The 23,245-nt window shown below is 33.4% G+C and overlaps 1 protein-coding gene across 1 annotated transcript; it reads left to right on the top strand.

Annotated features, from left to right (window-relative positions):
• The first annotated feature begins 1,803 nt into the window (after window positions 1-1,803).
• Window positions 1,804-22,971, top strand: LOC128025864 (geranylgeranyl pyrophosphate synthase-like). Its single transcript, XM_052612434.1, has 4 exons — window positions 1,804-1,858; window positions 5,846-5,940; window positions 9,757-9,827; window positions 21,779-22,971. Exons 2-4 carry the CDS (start codon window positions 5,868-5,870, stop codon window positions 22,589-22,591), a joined length of 957 nt encoding a protein of 318 aa, XP_052468394.1. The 5' UTR covers window positions 1,804-1,858; window positions 5,846-5,867; the 3' UTR covers window positions 22,592-22,971.
• The last annotated feature ends 274 nt before the right edge of the window (window positions 22,972-23,245 follow it).

The following is a 23,245-nucleotide window of genomic DNA, read 5'->3' as shown; positions in this document are numbered from 1 at the left end:
CTCCTGCTGAAATTCACATTTTAGTTGCTAAATATCACATTATTGCGGTCGTTTCAACCAGCGAACATAAAAAACGAAACGCGGCATCGGGGTAAAATCCGCGGACCTGGCAACACTGACACAGACCGCCCCGTTCGATTTCTATTGGACGTTGAAATCGGAGAAAACCGTTAAATCGCGAAGACACATGGGACTTGTATTTTTTAATGTGAGTTCCGCGATCACTGGGACGATGGCCCTCACAATGACGACGTGAACTACACTTCCCATAGTTCAATAGTATCTTCAGGCTCCGCCCACTTTCAAGCGCCTGCTAATCATCTGATAATGAAACAATCATCGAGTCCTTAATGTTTAGCCATTTTCCCGAGGCAATAAAACGCGGTGTCATTTTTTTGTCCTTAAAATAATTGTGAGACTTTCATAATGTTTATTTTCAGAAATAAACATTAATTAAGGACATTAAACTGTTGTTTTCAAAACTTTGTGAATAAAGTATTTTAAAGTGAGAAGTAAACAATTTACAACGAAGTCTAGACTTTTTTTTTCCTCCAAATTTACTCTAATTTTCACCATGCCCCAAGAAACCGATGGAAAAACAGACTTTCTTTGTTTTTGTTACATACTTCAGTCCAAAATGAATTATCATCATTACAGAATTGACAAATGTTGCAATCCAAATTAAATCTTAATCTCAGAAATTCCTAAACAGGATAAATACCATACATAATTTCAAAATGCACTTATTTCCATTTTTGGTGAAAGAGTACAACTGCTGAAAATTTAAACCGTGTTGAATTTCTTTTTTAATTTTATACATTCTATGTACCGTATTCTACTCTATGTTATATACATATATTTAAAACAATATATAATATTTAATACATATTAAATACTTAGTTAAATATTTTATATTCGTATATATATTAATATAAAGGCATGCTTTTTTTGTGTATAATAAGAACAGTAGAGGATTGCAGTGTTTTCAACTATCATCAATTACATTCATAATAGCACCGAAAGGAACAAACAGAAAAAGAAAAACTACAGGGAATAACTTACAAGAAATATTAATGGGAAAAGGATTTAAAAAAATCTATACATCCTTTTTGTGTTTTTATTTCTTAGATTTTTTAAGGCTTCAATGTAATGCTTAACTTCAGTTTAAATCATGTAATGCCAGGTTTATTATTAATCCATTTTTGTTTGTGTATATGGCATTTCCCATACATAATAACTGAATTTAGCTCCAAACTCTTATTTTTTTCATACCAAAAAAAAAAAAAAAAAAAAAAAAAATCTATATATCTATAGTATATCTATCTATCTATCTATCTATCTATCTATCTATCTATATATATATATATATATATATATATATATGTATATATATATATATATATCAGAGAACCGAGTCTTTTATACATTTAAATATCATATATTTCCAGACCAAACAGAAATCTACTAGATTTAAATGCGGTGTTCTTTAGGCTCCGCCCACCTCCCGCGCCTGCGCACTGTGGTCTCCATGGCGATAGCAAATTTAAGCGAGAGCAGCAGGGATGAGTGAGCTTCCTGTCAAACCCGGACGTGACAGATCGTCTAAAGGCTCTTTGGCGCGTCTTAAAATCTATTTGACATTCATTTAATGAGATATTACAGGAATAAGGATGATAATTCGCCGTTTGGATCGCGTATTTAATGAGCTGTGAATCGAAGTGGACTCAAATTGTCGTGTTTGGCTAAGTGGCTAATGCTAGCGAGGTATGGGAAAATCTGGGAAAAAATCGAAAGCGGTTGAGTGACGTACTGGATTACGAAAGCGGAAGTGATAAAGTGCGGATTATCGATCTGAAAGGTGGGTGGGGCAGCATTTTATTTGACTGTTTTTTCTTACCATTACATTTTGTATCATTAAATATAAATGTGTAATTAATATAAATGTACATTTAATAACACGTTATTGTAATTTATTAACTTGATGTTATAAATGTACATTTACAATAATAATAATAAATACGTACATGTATGATAATTTAAAGGGGTTTTAAATATTATTATTATTATTATTATGTTATTATATATTAGTTATGAATATTAATTTGTAAATTATATATTTATTATTATTTTTATTATATTATAAATTCACAATAATAGTAATAATTATATTAAGTAAAACCAGACAAGTTATGTTATAGTTACCTGTTATTGTAATGTACTTTGTTGTTAAAATGTACATTTATAAATATAAATATTAATAACAGACATGTACAATTATAGTAACATTAATAATAAAGACGTCATTTTAATTTATTTTATTATTATTATAAGTGCACATGTAAATGTTATTGTAGTTGACTGTTTATTAATAATTGCACATTTGTGTTTGTTTAATTTAGCTAGGAATATTATATTTAGTTAAAAATAATCGCTACAATTACATCATAAAAGCAAGTTTGATTATGAAGATCATCTTTTTGTTTGTGCTAAACGGTTTTATTTAGCACATAAGACGTGTTACACCGTTCCTTGGTAAAGAAGTGTCAGTGTGTGTTTATTAATACATCATGGCTTTCACTTCCAAACCACGTGTTGAAAGCTGATGGATTGAGGATGGAGAGCCGTTGTTGAATCATGTAGTATGATCCGTCTGGTTATGTTTTCATCACGTGCATGAGGAAAGTTCCATCTGAAAACAACATTGAGATGCTGATCTTGTTTCTATGTCTAAAACGTGGTTTGGGAAAGACCTCCTCTGATCTAGACCCTAGCATCATCTCCTTTCATCCTAGATCTTTTCTGTATTGAGAGTGAAAGCATCAAAGAAGCTGCTCGCCAGTGTTTTGTGTTTGCTTTGTCTCTTTTCAATAGTAGGGATTAGGGAGTCAAGACAACATTTATTTTCTCTCTGTATTGAAATGTAGATTTTCTGGAATTTTAACTGGACGATTTCATGGTTAGTTTGTTAGTTTCTTCCATGCCATCTTTGACCTTATCATAACCGAACTGTGACCAATTTTTGGGCCCCAAACCAGCAGTTAAAGATAGGGATGGATACACAGAATCTGTAATTTTTGGGACCGGTACATAATTTGGTCGATACCGAAGTACCGATAAGCTTCAGGACAAACGATACTGTTATCGATACTTGCATTGTTTCATCTCTGTATACTTCCATGTTAACGACGAATTAGAAGCTGCTGCTCGTCTTTTCCCTTCACTGAATTATGTGGCCGACGTTTGCTCGACGTGTGTGTGATATCCATGCGGATGTGCTACAGTGATTGTGCTAATATTGTCAAAAACGCACAAGGATTGCATATAAACACAGTTAATTATGTCTTAAACAGGTAAGAGAGAAATGGTGCGTGCATCTCTTAAAGGGACAGTACTAAACATACTGCAGCTTGTCATTAAAGGGATAGTTCACCCAAAAATTTCAATTCTGTCATTATTTACTCAGTCATTTTGTACCAAACTTGTATTAATTTGCATTTACTCTTGTGCTAAACACAAAAGAAGATATTTTGAACAACCAAACAGTTGTTGGTTCCCACTGACTTTAATAGTAGTATGAAAACAAACATTCTTCAAAATAACTTATGTTTAACAGAAGAAACTCATTCAGGTTTAAAACAACTTGAGAGTGAGTAAACGATGACACAATTTTCTTTTTTTGGGTGAACTGTTACTTTAATATTAATTTAATAAAACACAAAGAAAAAATTAACTCGCTGTTCTTGACTGAAGAACACTAATACAGATGCTAAAGTTCAGCAGTAATAAAATAACAACTTAATATCTTTTTGCACCAAAAAAGTATCGATAACTGTATCGGTATCGATAAAATCTAAACAGTTCCCATCCCTAGTTGTTTAGTTTTATCTCAGAAAATTTGACCGACATGTGTTTTTCAGAGCCGATAACGATTATGCCAGATCAAGTAGACCGATAACCGATATATGACTGGTGTAAAAAAACACTTTGAAAGCATTACAAATAGCCATACAAACATTTCATATACAAAAGCATAAGTTGGAGAGGCGTAAAAGGCCCAGAAGAGGCCGTGTATGTTTGAGTGATGGGATGCGACTGCAGAATCATGTCAATCGTGTCCGTGAAATTGTTTAAGAGTCAAGCACTGCACTTTCATGACAGTGACATGCTGTAATAAACTGTTCCCATTGATGCTTAAACTTGCATCTACTGTTTAACTTGATAACTGTCACTCACGTTTTTGAAGATAGACTTGAATGTGCATGATACAAACCTAAATTTTTATATTTCATGACTGAAAACATTTTGTAACATGATTTTGATGTGCCATTTACATGGTAGTGTAATGTCTGATTTTAAAATGGGTTTTGAAGGATGAATTTTGAGATTTTATGTTTTCAAGTGATATATAACTTCTGATGATTTCTAAAATGTGATAGAGAAAAAGGCAACGAGGAAGTCTTTTTTTTTTAAACAAAGGTCAAAGCTCCTTTTGTAATGTAGATTTCTGAGGGTGCACTCTTGTCATAAATTGATCTATTACTTTTCCTACATAATTTTTTACAAAAAATATTGGTATAATATATATTTGGGAGTCTTAGACCTTTCCAACGATATATAGTTTGTCAAGATCAGATTAAATTTGATTGTAATATAGTATAGTCAACGTAGGCGTCCCGTAGGCATCCCGTATACGGGACGGGGTGACATTTAACAGGTTAACTGTCACTTCAGCTGCTGAGATATTACTCATTGAATGCAATGACCCAGTCAAATTTACTCTAGATCTGATGTTTCTGCTCAGTTTGGTGAATTTTTTAGTTTGTAAGTAGGGATGAGAATCACATAAATCATCCAACTAATGCAAGTGCTGGTTTCGGTTGGTGGTTAAGTCATGCAGTGATTAAATAGACATGATAATTAAACACCTGATGGTTTAGAAATGGCAACTTTTTATCTGGTCGCCAGGATTAGGATTATTATTTCAAAACAGTAAGCCATCATTAATACAGTAATAAGCCACTTGAGTTGTATTGCTTTTATATAATGGCAGCAACGGCAATAAAACACACCAATATTCTATTAATAATTAAATTTTTAGTTATAATAATCAAAATAAACAAATAATTCAATGCATTTAAGCTTTAATGTCTCCGGTAAAAATGTTAAGTTCATGGGAATCAATGATATGAAGATATGCATGTACACTACTATTAAAATTAAGTAAAAAAAAAAAAAAATTTTTAATACTTTTACAAAAGGTTTCTATTTCAATTAAATGCTGTTCGTTGTTTCTTGAGCAGTAAATCAACATATTTTCATGATTTCTGAAGATCATGTGACACTGAAGACTGGAGGAATGATGCTGAAAATACAGCGGAGCATCACAGAAATAAAATACAATTTAACATGTATTCATATAGTAAACCGCTATTTAAATTGTAATAATATTTTAGAATTTTTACTGTATTTTTTATCAAATAAATGCAGCCTTGGTTAGCAGTAGAAGAGTGTTTAAAAAACCTTACTGACCCAGTAGTGCATTTAAATATGGATATTACATTTTGTAGACACTTGAAGATTTCACGAAATTCTTGCAAGATTTATTTAAATTGAGATGTACTAAAATAGGTTTGTTCTGGAACAAATGAAGCCCTGCTTACTGTGGGAAAACCCCAAAGCTTCCCGACACCGTGCACATAATGTTAGCAGTTTTCTAGAAAGTAAAACAAATCAATGACAACTCGGCCAGAAATAATTGGCTGTTTAGATAGAAGAGAAAATCCTGAGCTGTCACCTTCTGTGTAAGCTGTGTTTGTACTCTCGCGCTCTTCTTCTCTCTCAGCAGGTTTCTTTGTAGAAACAGAGACATGGACGGAGACGAAAGAGCAACTTCTGAAAGGATTCTTCTGGAACCGTACAAGTACTTGTTACAGCTGCCAGGTAAGAAAGCATCTGTAGGGCATTACGCATTCATTTTTGGCTGCATGTTGAGTACAGTGGTGCTGAAGGAATAAATCACACACAATACAAATTCATTTACTCACCACCATGTCATTCAGAAGCTGTGGCTTTCTTCTGTGGAACACGAGGACAAACGTACTCAGGAATGGAAATAGACTGCATTTTAGTTTGTTGTCTGAAAGTTTGAGACACCATTCAAGCCGTCTTGAATATGCAAAATGAAGAATAAGATCAGTTTTAGTAGTTTTTTTGGCATACATTTCAAAATGAGTATATGACTTTCTTCTCTCAGACAAATCCAGTCGAAGTTGTATTTATGAATGTCCTGGCTCTTCCAAGATTTATAATGGAAGTGAATGGGTGTTATTTTTCAATAGTCCAATAAAGTGCATCCATCCATCATGGTAAATGTTATTTAAATAAATAAAATATTATATATTCATTAAATCGACAAACTTTATTATATGACATAATGAATTTTATTTTCATCTAGTAGTAGTAATTAACATTGAATCTCGAATGTGTGACCTGGGTTTACCATATTTTATGCACCATGTTCAATATTTGTAATGCATTTTATTTAATGATGCATTTTGTTTTTCAATTGTTTAATAATAATCTGTGACCTTCTGTGTTTACCATATTTATGTGCCATGATTCAATACATATGATAAATTTGTAAATAATACATAAATATGATAATGCATTTTCTTTTCTCCGTTTATTAGTTATTAACATGGAAGCTCAAATGAGTGGCAAATTAAATCTGTCTAAACATCAGCGAAACATTGTTGCAGTTTTTCATTGTGGATATACTGTATGGTGACAGGATATATAGTTACAGCCCTATAAACAGTGATTTATGTGGAGCTCAGCAGGATGCTGCTTGACATTTCATGTCATTTAGTAACAGAAGCATCATCACAGGAGCTCAGCTGCAGTCAAACAGGAGGTCTACAGTCAGCACAATGCACAATAAATGACAATATATCATGTGTCTATTATTAGCTGCTCCTGCTGTCGCTTCATGAAGCATGTTGTAAACCGAGGGATTAGAGAAAGGACAAATATGAGATTCGTAAGAGTCATGTTTGATGTTAAAGGTTTTGTTCCTCATGACTTGTCAGTGCTTTTTTAGACACGAGTCGTCTTATCTTTTTAGAGGTTGTGCACTGTCTCGTATGATGCGTTACTATGATGTAGGCTTAATTATAGTCTTTTTGTGAGTTCATGTTGTCATTTTTCAGTATTGTTGTACTTTACTGTCCAGTGTTATTTTAGTATCATTGATATAGTAATAGTTTTTGTTAATATTTTGAATTAGATTTTATTTGTATATGTTCCATTTTCAGTTTAATTTTAGTTAGTGATTTAGTATATATTTGTCATTTTTAATATTTTGTTTAATTTATTATTTTTTTACATATAGTTTTCTTTTTAATTATAACACTTCAAAATAGCTCAAATAAAATGTTTAAGGATTTAGTCTTTTCATTTTCAATTAACGTTTATTTCAAGTAATGAAAACGTTTTTATGGTTTTATTTAACTTTAAATGTTTTGATTAAAAACTTCTTAAGATACCGTGGAATTTAGTTTTATATTCTGTTTTCACTTTTTTAGTTTGTGTTTGTCATTAAAACATTTTTCAGTGTTTATTAATTTTTATGTATTAGTTTTCATTTATTAAGTCGTAGTTATTTTAGTACTTCAAAATAGCTTAAATAATAACTAGGATTTTTCATATTTTAACGTTTTTAATGTTTTTGTTTTTTTATTTACTTTTAACCACAATAACTCTTTCACTTTTTTTTTTTAGTTTTAGGGACTAACTGAAAAGGTCTATTATTATTATTATTATTATTACTACTACTACTACTACTACTACTATTATTATAGTTTTTTTTTTTTGTATGGTTTAAGATTTAGTTTTATAGAACTGTAATAGTCCTGTCTAAATACTTTAATTGAAACTGAATTTTTTTTTTTTTTTTTTAATGACATTCTTAAAGCATTGTTAAAGTTGTCAGTGACAGAAATGTAAATTTAGCTCTACATGCATTTCCTATTTTGCAGAATTAAACCTTCTCCTCCACATCTCTATGCTGGTCTTAGTGTTTAAACTGTATTCACAGTAAACCGCTGCTGACTGAAGGAGTTTTTCTAATATTCGGTCTGAGAGCTCGAGGAGAAACTTGTCCTCTTGCAATGTTAATGATGTTTCGTGACAGTACGAGCAGACCCGGCTCCTCTGGGCTAGTTTTGCAGAGGTCAGGGAAGTAATCACAGAGGAACTGAAACTCGACAGTAGAAAACAGACATGTGAAGAGATCGAGAGAGACTGCCAGGAGGTCATTAACTCACAGTTAAATGGGTGAATCTCATTAAAACAAGTCCAGGTCACATTTCACCCCAGAATCAATAGAATTGGAATTTCTCATTAATGCAATGATCCAGACGGTTACTCTTGGTATTGGTTTCTTTCTTTCTTTTAGTTATTCCCACTGCTTTAGAGGAATGGTTACTATATTATAAAAAGCTTTTCCATTAAAAAAATTATTTAAAATAAAATAATTTACATTCTTTATTTTTAAGTAAAATAAAATCTATTATACATTTTATAGCCAGTCAATTGTCACCATTCAATCACTATTAAAAATATAAATTACTATTATAAATTACTATAGTGTAAAGTTTTTCAATAAAAAAAAAGATTTTTAGTTATTTTACAATAAATTAAATTACAATTTTTAATTTGTATAACTAAATAAGTAATGTATACTGTGAAAATGTTACTATATTATTATAGTTTATTTAAAAAAAATAAGTGACTTAATTTTAAATTGTCATTTTATTTGTAAAAATTTAATTTAATAAAAATTATAAGTCAATTAATGTAACTCTGAAATTGTTACTATATTATCGTGAAATTTTATAATTGTAAAAATGTAATTACCTTTTTTTAAATACATAATAAAATATATTACAAATAAATTGTTTTTATAACCAAAATCAATAATGTAACTGTGTAACTAATGTAACTAAATCATTATTATATTATAGTGAATTTTTTCAATTCTAATAATTTCAACATTTTTATTTTAAATCTTTATTTTTTTTTTGTAATATTACATTTAGAAAATTTAATTACAATAAATACATTACAAGTTCAGTTTGTATAACCAAATAAGTAATATAACTGTAAAAGTTTAATACAAAAGTCAAATTTAAAAAGAATAAATAAATAATGAATGACTCATTTTATTTGTATTAATTGATAAGATGTAATAAAAATTACAATAAGTAAAAATAATAAATTGGTTATTTATTTGTAATTTAATTTATTTATTCAATTATCAAAGTCAGTAAGGTAACTGTTGGAATTTTGTTGATACAATTTATCAGGAATTGAAAATCATTAAAATCATTTTTTAATTATTATGTCTACATTATTTATTGATTTGTTTTTAGTACATTTAGTTTATTTTAGTACTTCAAACTAGCTGAAATAATTTATAAAATGCAAGTTCTGTTTTATTTGATATTTCAGGAAACAGTTCAATTACAGTTCAATTACAGTTCAATTAACTTTAAAAAAAGATTTTTTTGCAATTATCTTTGGGTTTCAGTTTGTATGTTGTATATCTATAGATAAACATATATTAATATTCCTCTCAGCTTGTCTGGGTGCAGATTTTTTTGCCAGAAAGGAGTAAGAAATGCCTTTTTCAAATCTTTTTATTTTCCTGTTGTTGAAAAGCTTCACTACAAGAAACTATTTTCTCTGTTTTGACAGGAAAACAAGTCCGAACGAAACTCTCGCAAGCATTCAACCACTGGCTCAACGTCCCAGAGGACAAGCTTCAGGTAAAGTGTCTCAGAGTTTAATAAGAGAGTGAGAGATGAGAAACAAAGTTCTTTGAATTCGGCTGTAGTTCATGAAATCCTCTCTATTGTAATGTGATTATTTAGCAGTTCATGAATCCCAATAAAAAACATTTTCACCCCATTCCACCGTTCATATTAGTTATTGAAAGCTAGTTTTCATTTATGCATTTAGCAGATGTTTTTATCAAACACTGAATCATCTAAATAATTTATATCCAAAGCAACATTTATATACATTATATAATTATTTGTTGCAGTTTTTAAAATTCTCCTTTTCTCAATGATCTTCATTAGACTTTCATTACTTATTTTTGTGTTGTTGTGGTTTAATTTTTTTTATATTTTAATTTATATTACAAAATATTGTAATATGATTTATTTTTTGGAGGTGTGACATCTGTTCAGTTTAAGATTTAAGTAAAAGGTAACTGCCACTTGCTCAATTCATACTTGTTTCTCATAAAGGTAAAACTAAATTCTGCGCAAAGAATAGAGAATAAAAAGTTGTCATTACCCTTTTTTATATTTTGTGTGATTTTTATTATATTTTTACATTTTTATTTTGTTTATTTGTTTTATTTATAGATTTTATATAATTAGATTTTTTATATTTTGTGTGATTTTTATTCTATTTTTTAATTTTTATTTTGTTTATTTATAGATTTGATATAATTTGATTCATTCATTGTTTATTCTTTTATTTGATTTAGTTTGATTTAGACAGGCGTCCACAGCTCTGTGGATGTTATCGACTGGTTTAGTTTCGATAGTGTCTGTTCCTCACCGTATCTTCTCTCTGCCATCTGAGGTTTCTGTTATTTTTACCATAATGCGTGTTGGTTTTTATTTCAGTTTTTAACCTACTGTGTCACTTGACTAATTAAGAGAAGAGATGTTCTCACACAACATGCTCCCCATGTTTAACATGATTCATCAGATCATTTTCTGAATCGCTGCTGTACCTTTAAGCTTTTATATGTAAACGCACTGTTAGGATGTTGATGTGTAAATGTGATTGGTCAGGTGGTTGTGATGTCATAACCTCGATTTGCACGGCATAAGCATTGATTTCTAGTCATTTCATCAGATTGCATGCTCACTTTTAAATATCTGTCAATTGAGAGAGTTGCTTTGTGTGATGCATGGTGGTGTAGTTGCATCACCAATTCCTCCTTGGCAGGTTTTGGCTTTTTTTAGTATAGTTACGGTCCGTACAGAAAGCCCACGATCATTCCTACACCCGGTTTGCACTCCAGTGACCCGTGCCGCTCTCGCAGCCTAAAACTCCCATGCAAAACTTTTGTTTTGTGCAATCTGGCTATTTTCTGATTTGTCTTGTTGTGTTTCTGCACTGCACTGACATTGCAGAGACTGAAAATGATCAAAGCAAATATATTTTAGCTTTCAACCATCACAACATCAAGCCCCTTCAGATCGAGTCGAGGCGCTCATGACGGCACTCGTGTTACAGCAGAGAGAAATAAAGCATTTAAAGGAAGGTTCTGCCAGGAATTATTGTCATTTTCACTCATGTCATTGTGTTTTTTATCAAAATAAATAATAAAGAAAATTTGCTAAAATATCCAAGATATATATATAAATAAATAATAATAATTAGTTTTTGTTATTATTTGCATTTATTATATAAATCTTTTTATGTAATTCCCCATTATTCCCAGTGATTCTCATTAATTGTTATTACTGTATAATGGTGTTAGTTTTTTATTATTATTGTATTAAAGTTTGAAATATTGTAATGATTTTAATTTTTTTTAATCTCTCTCAATATAAAAAAAAACTCATTTATTAATATTAGTATTGGTAATTAATCTTAAAATTATATAATTTTGTATAATAATAGTAATAATAACAGCAATTTATTATTATAATTATTATTGCGGTGTAGAAATTAATACTGTATATACACCTTTACATTAAAAAATATTTAATATATTTTTCTATTATATAAAGATAAGAGTAATACAGTTAATACGGTGTAAAAAATAACACTATTATACACAATGTTTACGTTTATATAATTTTATATTTTCATATAATTATTAATATTAATACAATACTATGTAATATTATCATTATTATTATTGTAAAGCAAATCATAAAATGAGTCTGTATGCCTCGGTTGCTTAAGTCATAAAGTATGTTAACTTTGTGTGAGGAACAGATGGAAATTAAGTCTTTGAATGATAATCTTTTACCACAGCTCTCAAATCTCACCCACATTTGTGTTCATTTAAAAAAAAAAAAAGCCTTAATACGTCTTGCACCTGTTTGTGGCAGATTTGATGGCATTGCAGTAAGAGCTTTTCTCCTTCTGACCCAGTTGGACCATTAGTACAGAAGAGTGTTATTTAAGGCGAGGTATATTTGTGCGAAAGTATTTATATTTACTGCTTTGTTTCTGTAACATTGACCCCTACTTTGGTTCTGACTCAGCAAGTTTAATAATGTATAATAATGCATCAATGATTGTCTTAAATGTGGGTCCGACTGTCACACAAAGCTATCGTTTGCACGAACAGTTGTTTTTAAATGTGCAACAACAGATGTAATTGAATTCCTTTTAAAATTGTTTAGATGACCAGATATGAGATCTGAATATCTTCTTATACCCGTTTTTGATCATCAAACACATGCAGCCTGTTAGCAGAGAAAATGTTTGGTGGGTTATGTGTGTATGAAAAGGCGAAATCTCTTTAAACCCCTTCTTATATTGACGCCAGCAACACACAGTGCTCTGAGCAGGGCTCTACATGCAAGAGCTGGGAACCAGAAACTGCTTGGATTTTCTCTGAGTGGGAAAAATCCAAATGCAATTCATTTTTTGGCAATCCAGCTGTTTTCTCTCCAGCGTTGCAGATATCTGTAGCGCTGACCAACACATGAGGAATGCCATTAACACAGGAGGACTCTTTGCAGTGATTATTAGATATTGTCAATGGCATATTGTTAGCACAGCATTGAGTTGTGTTGGCGAGGAGGATACTTAAATCATTGGATAATCATTTGAGAGTCACTGAAGGGGTTAAGTGATTGTTATTTTTATGCATCAGTTCCAGGTTTGGTTCCATGCACTATGATTTATCTGCTGTTGATGGTAAAAGCAAGTGTGAGTTTTCTCTCATTGGATAATCGGTTTGTTTTTATAACCCAAAAATGGAAATTTGCTGAAAACTGGCAATCCGAGATCAGGATGAGTTTGTTTCTTCGTCAGATTTGGAGAAATGTAGCATTGCATCACTTGCTCTGAAGTGAATGGGTGCCGTCAGAATGAGTCTCACAAGTAATCCACAGCACTCCAGTCCATCAGTGAACATTTTTTTTACTAAAATGCGAGTCCATAATAACACTTTCTCCTTTTTCACTGGAAGAAGTGTTATTATGGATTATAGACTCATTAAAAACATCTTCTCCAGATGTTAACTGATGGAGTGGTAGCTTTATAGATCTGTTTACATCAGGCTGGTTTTACAGGGCTTTAAATTTTTTATCTTTCCAACAAGCTTCATGTTCATAATGCAAGATCTTTTTATTTTTTTTATGCTTGTGTTTGCAGTAAGGCAGGCGGGAATCTTTTTCAAGACGTCCGTCAGAAGTCATTTGGTTTGTTTTTAACGAAGTGGAGGATCATTCGTTTGTCTTTATTTTGGATATGGAAGTAGTAATCTATATCTGGTCAAAAGTCAAGTGTGAAACATTTAGTCACTCATATTTAATACTATTGGTCGACCGATATGTGTTTTTTGACAGCCGATGCTGATGCCGATATCTTGGAAAGCAGGGGGCCGATATAAAGCCGATATTATTATTTTTTTACTATCATTATTATTTAAGAAATTCGAAAATTTGACAATGGATTAAAAAAATAAGTGTAAAAGAAACATGCTAATACTTTAGATGACATGTGATCTTGCTGAATACACACTTAACAAGATCTCACAGCTGGATTCCAAGTTTGCAAGATTTGTAAAATTAAATAAAAGCAATCATTAATACTTTCTGTATAAATTAATTTCTTTGTTTAACCATTCTATCTGATTATTAGACCGAATTCTATCCGTATTAGACAGAACTGTTAATGACGACAACGAATGAGAGAGAGTGCGAGCCCTATGTGCTCAGACGCTTCTGCTCTCCGCACCGTCAAAATAAAAGTCCCGCTTGGAACACAGCAGTCAAGCAGAAAAAATTAATTGGCCGATACCGATATTTGAAAAATAACAAATATACAATAACAAAGTATCAAATAGTGGTCGACCGATATATAGCAAAGGCCGATATATCGGTCGACCACTATTTGATACTTTGATTAAATGATTAATATGCTTTCTATTCATGGACTGCTTGATAGTCAAGTGATGATTACTCCTATTTCCCAGATGAATCTATCTCCCTGTAAACTCTTCTTGAACCGTCAGCATCCGCTGTATCACTCGTGACCACATCACACTGCACTGACGCCTGCCAACAGATCGCTTCTCATTCACCGTTCACTTCAGCTCATGTTTCACTGAATCTATAAATATAAAGAACGCCTTTGATATCAGCTCAGGATTCAGAGGTGCATTGAAGAGTGTCACCGTTTCCTCACGAGTGTTGATTTTCTGACTGTTTCCTGCTGAGCATTATTTATCTTTAGAGGACGCATTGCCCCAGTCTCTCTTGTGTTTGTGTGCATTTAGATTAGAGGGTTCAAAGTAGCTGGAATTCTGTTTTCCCGAATTGTTTTGGGAAAGCTGGTGAATCTAAACAGCTTGTGAGTTTGTTCAGAAACATTTATCCACTGGATCGAGGAGTTCACTACACTTCAGGCAGAGGACAGAACAACCAAATAAAAATGGGTGAAATTTACAAAAACAAGTCCAGGTTGTTGTGGTTTCTTTTTCTCTTTTTAACCCCAAAAAGGAACAACTTCTCGTTTGGAAAAAAAATAATTACTTATTTATAAACCACTTTGTGGTTATTTTTATTTATATTTGTACTTTTTAATTTATTTATTCTTTTAATATATTTATTTTATTTGACTATTTAAATATTTATATAAAACCATAGCATCGTTTAATTTGTTCAATTAAATCAAAATTTTCAAAATTATTTTTTCTAGTTGCTTACAGTCAGCATAAATTGTGACATTGTGAAGTGTTACATTAATTTAAATTGTATAAACATGGTTGAAATATTGCTAGCTGTAAGAAGTTAGTTAAAATGTATGAGACTGAAACTATAAATTATAAATATACTTATTTTTTTTATTTTTTTTATTTTATATTTGTGTATATAAAAATGGCATAGTTTAACTATTTGTATCGATTTAAATAATTTATAATTTATACAGAAACACTTTGGATTTTCTGATGGATATGTTTTTTATATATAATCATTTGTAATAATTTGTTTAGCTTTCACGCTACAAAAGAATCTTGCTCTTAATCAGTGTATTTGCCTTATTTCACTACAAGTATATAAACGTTCATCTGGAAAACAGTCAGGACATCTGAAAGCAAGCAGAAACACTGTTGATGTCATCGCTGGATGATGTAATGTTTCTTGAAGGCAGACAAAAAAACGGTTATGATCTCTATCTTACTGATTGTAAAATGCTTTAAGACTGAAGAAGCAGTGCTTGTTCTTACTGATGTCCGGTGAATCCGACGAGTGTGTGTGTGTGTGTGTGTGTGTGAGATTATAGGGTCTCTGCAGGGACAGAATCTAACTAAGCAGTGTGTTTGCAGGATTCATAACGCTGGCTGGACTCCCAGCACATTACTATGCAGCTGTAGTTTACAGTGAATGTGCTTTAACTCCGCTGCGAGAGCATCTGATCTTCTCTTAAGGTCAAACGCTCAGCAGTTCTACAGTCTCTGAAATCTTCCATGTCTGTCTTTCCTCTGGAAGTTTTTCTTTCGCTACACACACCATGTTTGAAGCGGATGCCAGCGCTGACGCACCCTGCTGGTCGCTTCAGCACATGAAGTGTTTTTCAAAGTAAAGATCAAGACCGTCTCGGTTTAAACCCATAAAAGTACAATACTTCATCTAAATGCTCTTTTTGAACTGTAGACCTGAAGAAAATCAACTCCTGGGCCTGTTTCACAGCAAATATCACTCAAAAAATATTTAGGCCTAAATGTAAGATTATGTATATAGAATTACATTAAAACCTAAAACTTGCTTCTGTTGTCCTCATTTGTTAGTCGTTTTGGATAAAAGCATCAGCTGAATGGCAATTTAAAAATAATATAAATGACTAAACTTATTTGAAATTTAAAAACAAGCTCCACGTAAAATAAGTAACACTAAATAAATATCTTCATATAAACAAAATAAGGCTTGGTCTGTGCTCTTTTCGTTTAAAATGAGAGGAAACCACTGCATTTTAATGATGATCCAAACAAAGATGCCGCATACATTCAACATGAACCGTTTTTAAGCTAAATTAGATTGTATAATTTGGAAATATGAAGCAAAAACAGAATGGTTTGACTTCAGTTTTGTGAAACTATACATAAAACAATATCTACATGAAACTGAAACAGCAGACGAGCTGAACCAGACGCAGGTTCACTCTCTGCCAGCAGGTGGAGCTTAAAGCGTTTCCTAGGTTACTGCTGTAAACAAAGCACTTGTGAATGTTGCAGCAGGTGGAGCCTAAAGTGTTTCCTTGGTTACTGCTGTAAACAAAGTAGAGCTGAAACAACGAATCGATTTAATCGATTAAAATCGATTATTAAAATAGTTGTCAACTAATTTAGTAATCGATTCGTCGTTAAATAAATTTTATTTGCCATGAGCGGCTCATTTCGTGCATATTTCAAATCTGCGGTGACCAAAGTGTGGCAGTAATGAGCCACCGGAGGTTTTACTCAGCCAGTACAGCAGGTGAAGTAGCGAATAGCCAATAGCTGGCCTCGTTTTATGTCACGTGCTTCCCGAACAGCGTCTCTGCAGCATTCAGCGGGAAGTGGGAGTACTTTACTTTGAGCCTTCAAAATGAAGAGTAACCTGTTAACTCTGCACTACTGAACTGTTTAAGGGGCCGTTCACATATCGTGTCTTTTGCGTGCTCAAGTTCGTTATTTCCTATGTAGGCGCGCAGTATGCACTCTCATAATGGAAGCGACGCGGTCGCGACGCACGCGGTGCGATGCGCACGTTTTTCCAGGCGCGTCCACACCGCATCCATTTATTCTTTGCTGAAATTTCCGGGTCTTCATGAGCCCCTTTCACACTGCACGTCGGACCCGCAATATTCCCGTAACATTGCCTGGTCGCCTTCTGTGTGAAAGCAACCACGTCCCGGAATTGATTACCGAATCGAACCCGGGTCGGGGACATAGTAACATTGCGGTAATCGATCCGGAACGAGCGCTGTGTGAACAAAAGCCAGATCTAATTCGGTATCGAAGTGATGACGCGCGTTATCGCGCGACTTTTTTACCGGCTGTTTTGAAGGAAGATCAACGTTCGCGACGAAAACATATGTGCAAACTGTAATGAAGCAGAGATCAGTTAGTTCCTCACTTTCCGCGCTGACGCGGAGATCGTTTGCTTGCTTCAGTGAAAGTATAACGTGCCAAGCGTTGTCGACTCTTACATTACACGTCACGCGCTGATGTCACGTGTCGTTACGGGATCTTCAAGGGTTGTGTGTGAAAGCACGCACATATACCGGGTCATCACTGGCAGTGTGAAAGTGCCAAATCTAGCGACCAGGGAACAATTACAGGAACACTTAACCCCTGTATTTGCCGGAATGGCAGTGTGAAAGGGGCTATGGAGAGGGCACGTCATGGAGAGAGCACGTCATGGTTGCTTAGCAAAGGCAGACGCCTCAGGGGCGCTTCTGCCCGAGCGCTTTGGAAAGAAGGAGAAAGCGGCGCGACTAGCGTTTTCCACGCGTTTTTAGGTGCGATATGTGAACGGCCCCTAAGAATTTTATTTGTGCAGATTCTCCAGTACAAGGTTGTTTGCAAATGTTTAGTCGTAAAAGCTGATAACATTGCTTTTTAACAGTTAACATTTAAAGCTTTACAAACATGTTATGTGATCAGTTTGTCGTTTACCAGTTCATAATTCAGACTTGCAGCCTAATTATGACTGAATGAGAGAGGTAAATGTTTGAGTATATTTAAAATGCACTTCTTTTCTAAGTATTCACTGCTCTTTTTCACACAGCAGGTTTTTTGTGTGTGTCCCAATTTTTTTTTTTCTGGACAACCTTCTGATGGATTTTACTTTAAATTGTGAGTTCCATTCAGGTTTCATGCCATTGGCACTTTTTTTCGAAGGATTGTTTACAATTTCACAGCATAAGCTATAAAGCTTTTTCCCAGTAAATAATAAAATACAATGCACTGCAATTTTATTCTGTTTTATCCTTATACTTCGTGAAAATATGTTCTCAAAGATTCCTTAAGCTTTGTTTGGGATGTTAAACTACTTTAGGAGCTCTAAGGACTGCCATGGTGAAAACAATATTTGAAATCTCCTTGTGAAGTTTGCTAGAGTATGGGTCAGTGTTTTGATTGCAGAAGAGTTCGACAAAGGATAACTAACATAATAAAACAACTCCAGGTATATTTTTGATGAGGATATGACAATGCAAAATGGTTAAAATCTCTTAAAAATCTATGCTGAATGATAAAGACCCTTTATTAATAATTTACTTGGGGAAAAAATGGAAAAAACTAAAATATAAGTACATAAACCGATTAATCGATTAATCGTAAAAATAATCGACAGATTAATCGATTATCAAAATAATCGTTAGTTGCAGCCCTAAAACAAAGCACTTATGAGCACAGCTGCGGGTGGATCGTAAAGCGTTTCCTTGGTTACCGCTGTAAACAAAGCACTTGTGAACGTTGCAGCAGGTGGAGCTTAAAGCGTTTCCTTGGTTACCGCTGTAAACAAAGCACGTACAGAGTACCGCTGTGAATAGAGCTTTAAGCGTTTCCTTGGTTACCGCTGTAAACAAAGCACGTACGAGTACCGCTGTGAGTGGAGCTTTAAGCGTTTCCTTGGTTACCGCTGTAAACAAAGCACTTGTGAACGTTGCAGCAGGTGGAGCTTAAAGCGTTTCCTTGGTTACCGCTGTAAACAAAGCACTTATGAGCACCGCTGTGGGTGGAGCTTTAAGCGTTTCCTTGGTTACCGCAGTAAACAAAGCAGCGCTGCTCTTATGAACTTTAATATGCATAATACAAAGGCAAGATGAAAGGAAAATTTTTTTTATAAACTTTTCTGAAGACAGTAAGTTCCCCTCAGACGTGCGTTCATATAAACTCCTGCCCCTAATTGAATCACTATAGCACCTCAACTGATTTGAAGCATCACATTTTTTACTCGATCTTTAGCCGGCTTGCGCTTAATCTCTAGTCACACTCATGAATGCAACAGATCAGGGGCCGGATTCACAAAACATTAAGAAGATTCTTAAGTCTTTTATTGTGGCAAGCCTAAGGCACACCTGTGTAAAAATCATGCTGTCTAATCACCATCTTGATAGGCCACACCTCTGAGGTGGATGGATTATCTCGGCAAAGGAGGAGTGCTCACTAACACAGATTTAGACAGATTTGTGAACACTATTTGAGAGAAATGGGCCTTTTGTGTACATAGAAAAAGTCTTATGAGAGTTCAGCTCATGAAAAATGGGGGCAAAAACAAATATTTTTGCATTTATCATTTTGTCAAGTGTAATAGTATTAATGTAGTGTTTTAATTATTTAAATGATTTGCAAAAACCAAACTTTTAAATTGGTCTACATTGAATGTTTTATTATAGTATTTTATTTTAGTTGATTGATTACAATGTAACTAATAGTTTAAAATGTAGGTCTTTAATGATTAAAATTAACATTTTAAATTATATTACAAAATTGCATTAAAATAACTTTTCAGTTGACCAACACTGACCATTTAACAATATTATTTTATTACTTTAAGAATTCATTTTTATCATAGTATTAGTTTAGCATTTTAATGATTAGTTAGTATATTTAATTATTATAAAATTGCAATAAGAACATTTAAATTGTCCTACACTGACTTTGTTTAACATTGATACAGTTATTTGATTGATTCAAGTAATTCTAATAGTATTAATGTAGTATTTTAGTATTATTTAATTAGTAAAATTAGTATTATAAATTATAAAATTAATTGCATAAAATAACTTTTCAGTTGGCATGCATTGAGTTTATGATATAATATTTTATTATTTTAATTGATTAAAATATAATTCTAATAGTATTAATGTACTATTATTTATATTGGTCTACATTTATTAATGTTTTTGATTTTTCTTTTCTAGATTTAAGAATATTTTGAAGTTAATTTATAGTTGTGATTAAAATTTACTGTTTTTGAAATTTTAAATAATTATTTTCAATCTCTTTATTAGTATCTCATGTTCTTTAAGAGTATTATACAGCTGCATCTCAAATTAGGTTGTTGTGGAAAAGTTCATTTATTTCAGTAATTCAACTCAAATTGTGAAACTTGTGTATTAAACTCAGTGCACACAGACTGAAGTAGATCAAGTCTTTGGTTCTTTTAATTGTGATGATTTTGGCTCACATTTAACAAAAACCCATCAATTCTCAACAAATTAGAATACTTCATAAGACAAAAAAAAAAAAAACATTTTTAGTGAATTGTTGGCCTTTTGGAAAGTATGTTCATTTACTATTTTTATTAGTATTTGTGGGTGACAAAACTGAAACCTTCTGTAGTTTTAGTCAAGCATTGTTTACCTACAGTGCAAGCTATTAATACATCAAAGATGCAGTTATGCACGTGGCATCTTTGAAAATCTAGGGGCATGATGCATCTGGGCAGAGTTTGACTAAAAACTCAAGATATGAGTGTGCATTCAGACACACCCTGATGGTAAACACTATCTAGTGCAGTGTGAGCAGCTGCTGCCCCCTGCTGGTCATCACATCCATTACAGTGCGTCTCTCAGCCTCTGTTTACATCCACCTTTTCAGCAGAGTGAAGATACAGTACAGATCATACACTATGGCACAAAGTTATTAATACACAAATTAAATAAACAAGACACACTTGCTTCAGAATACACTTCACTTCATCCACATCCCTGATGTTAAGAGCAGAATGCTTATTTTAGGTTTTAACTGAACTTTCCATATTTGCACACCTGTGCATGTGTATATTTAGGCTGTTTATTATTATTTTAATACATGTAATTCTAATAGTATTAATTTATGAAAATATATATATTAAAAGTGATGTAAAGTGCAATTATATTAAATATTTTAATATCCTAATTGAATGTTATTTGTATAGTATTGATGTAATTATCATAATATCCATTTTATTATAAAGTATGAATTTAAGTGAGCACAAGTGACAATTATAACAGTATAATCAATATAATTTTAATTGATTAAAAGTAATTTGAATGCATAATTATATTTTGTAGTTGTAGTTATTATACATAATGAATTAGCACAATGATTAATTATATAAATTGTATGATTACAAATCATCTCACTGTTTTTCAAGCATTGGACCTTCATATTAAGATTGGGTTACTGTTGCATATAAAAAGTTATAATTTTAGTTTTTAAATTGGCCTATATTTATTAAGACAGTAATATTTTAAAATTATCATTTTAATTTAAACTAAAATAAAATCAGGCATTTGAGATCTGATATGGAGAATATATATCTCACTTTATGTCAGTGTACCGTATATATGAGGATAAAGTTGGACATAACTTGTCTGTTCACAATACAAGTGCAATGCAATTTTTAGATAATATACTGCAGTGTGAAGTATTATTATCCAGCTTGAATCTGCTAAATGCATGTGTGCATGAGTTGACTTTAGACTGAATATCGGTGATCTGGTTTTCATAATGATCTTATATTTGTCTCGGCAGGTGATCATCGAGGTGACGGAGATGCTGCACAACGCCAGTCTGCTGATCGATGACATTGAAGACAGCTCTAATCTGCGGCGCGGTTTCCCGGTGGCCCACAGCATCTACGGCGTGCCGTCTGTCATCAACTCCGCCAACTACGTCTACTTCCTGGGTCTGGAGAAGGTGCTGACGCTGGAGCACCCCGAGGCCGTGCACGTCTTCACCCGTCAGCTGCTGGAGCTGCACCGCGGTCAGGGTCTGGACATCCACTGGAGAGACACCTACACCTGCCCCAGCGAGGATGAGTACCGCAGGATGGTGCTGCAGAAGACCGGCGGCCTCTTCGGCCTCGCCGTGGGCCTCATGCAGCTCTTCTCCCACTGGAAAACAGACCTAAAGCCGCTTTTAGACACCCTGGGGCTCTTCTTCCAGATCCGGGATGACTACGCCAACCTGAACTCGACAGAGTACAGCGAAAACAAGAGTTTCTGCGAGGATCTGACGGAGGGCAAGTTCTCCTTCCCCACTATACACGCCATCTGGTCGCATCCCGAGAGCACGCAGGTGCAGAACATCCTCCGGCAGCGCACGGAGAACGTGGATATCAAGCGCTACTGCGTGGATTATCTGGAGAAGGTGGGCTCGTTCGCTTACACCCGTCAGACGCTGCTGGATCTGGAAGCTGAAGCCTATCGCTTGATCACGGAGCTCGGAGGGAATCCAGAGCTAGAGGCTCTGCTGCAGCATCTGAGTCGCATGTATAAAGAGCCCGGGGGCGGAGCTTCGGCCAGCCAATCGAGAGAGCCCGGGGGCGGGGCTTCGAAACAATAACTCTGCTCTGAGATTAAACTGTACTTGGCTGTAATTGGCATCTAACGGTGGACAGATGATGCTCGTTTCGTTATAAATGACAGCTTTAAACAAATATTTAATGTTTAAACAAGGTCTTATTTCACCACGAAATCAAAGCAAATACATTGCTTCAAGAAAATTATAATTCTTTTGAATTGGTTTTCGTGACTGGTGTTTATCATGAGCAGGATTACAGACCGATCCACCACTTGATGTTCAGATGCCTCTGAAATCGTGAATTCAGATTAGATCTCACGTATGTGATGTATGACAGGTCACTGGGTTTTACCTTTGAACAAATATACGGTTATGTGTGCGGTTATCACACTCACTATTCTGTGAATAAACACTTTCATACACCACAGTCTCCTGTGAGTGTTTTTTTTGTGCTGTTCTCATGAAGAGAAAATGATATCTATTGCATGCATGAGTGGATTTACTTCTGATAGTTGCTTTACATTTACTATTCTATTCTAAGTTGCTATTCTATTCTTGATACAGTAAGTAATGTTTACTATGTTTACTATTTCAGGTCTGATCTTTTTTTCCTTTTGAAATGAACGAACAAATCAACCACGAATCAGTGCAAGAGATGCAGAAGCAACAGCTAGAATGACTGTAGAACAGAGCGGA

This window comes from Carassius gibelio, chromosome A13, assembly GCF_023724105.1.
Source record: "Carassius gibelio isolate Cgi1373 ecotype wild population from Czech Republic chromosome A13, carGib1.2-hapl.c, whole genome shotgun sequence".
NCBI lineage: Eukaryota > Metazoa > Chordata > Actinopteri > Cypriniformes > Cyprinidae > Carassius > Carassius gibelio.
The sequence above is the reverse complement of the archived record's forward strand: the minus strand, read 5'-3'. Positions and strand labels throughout refer to the sequence as shown.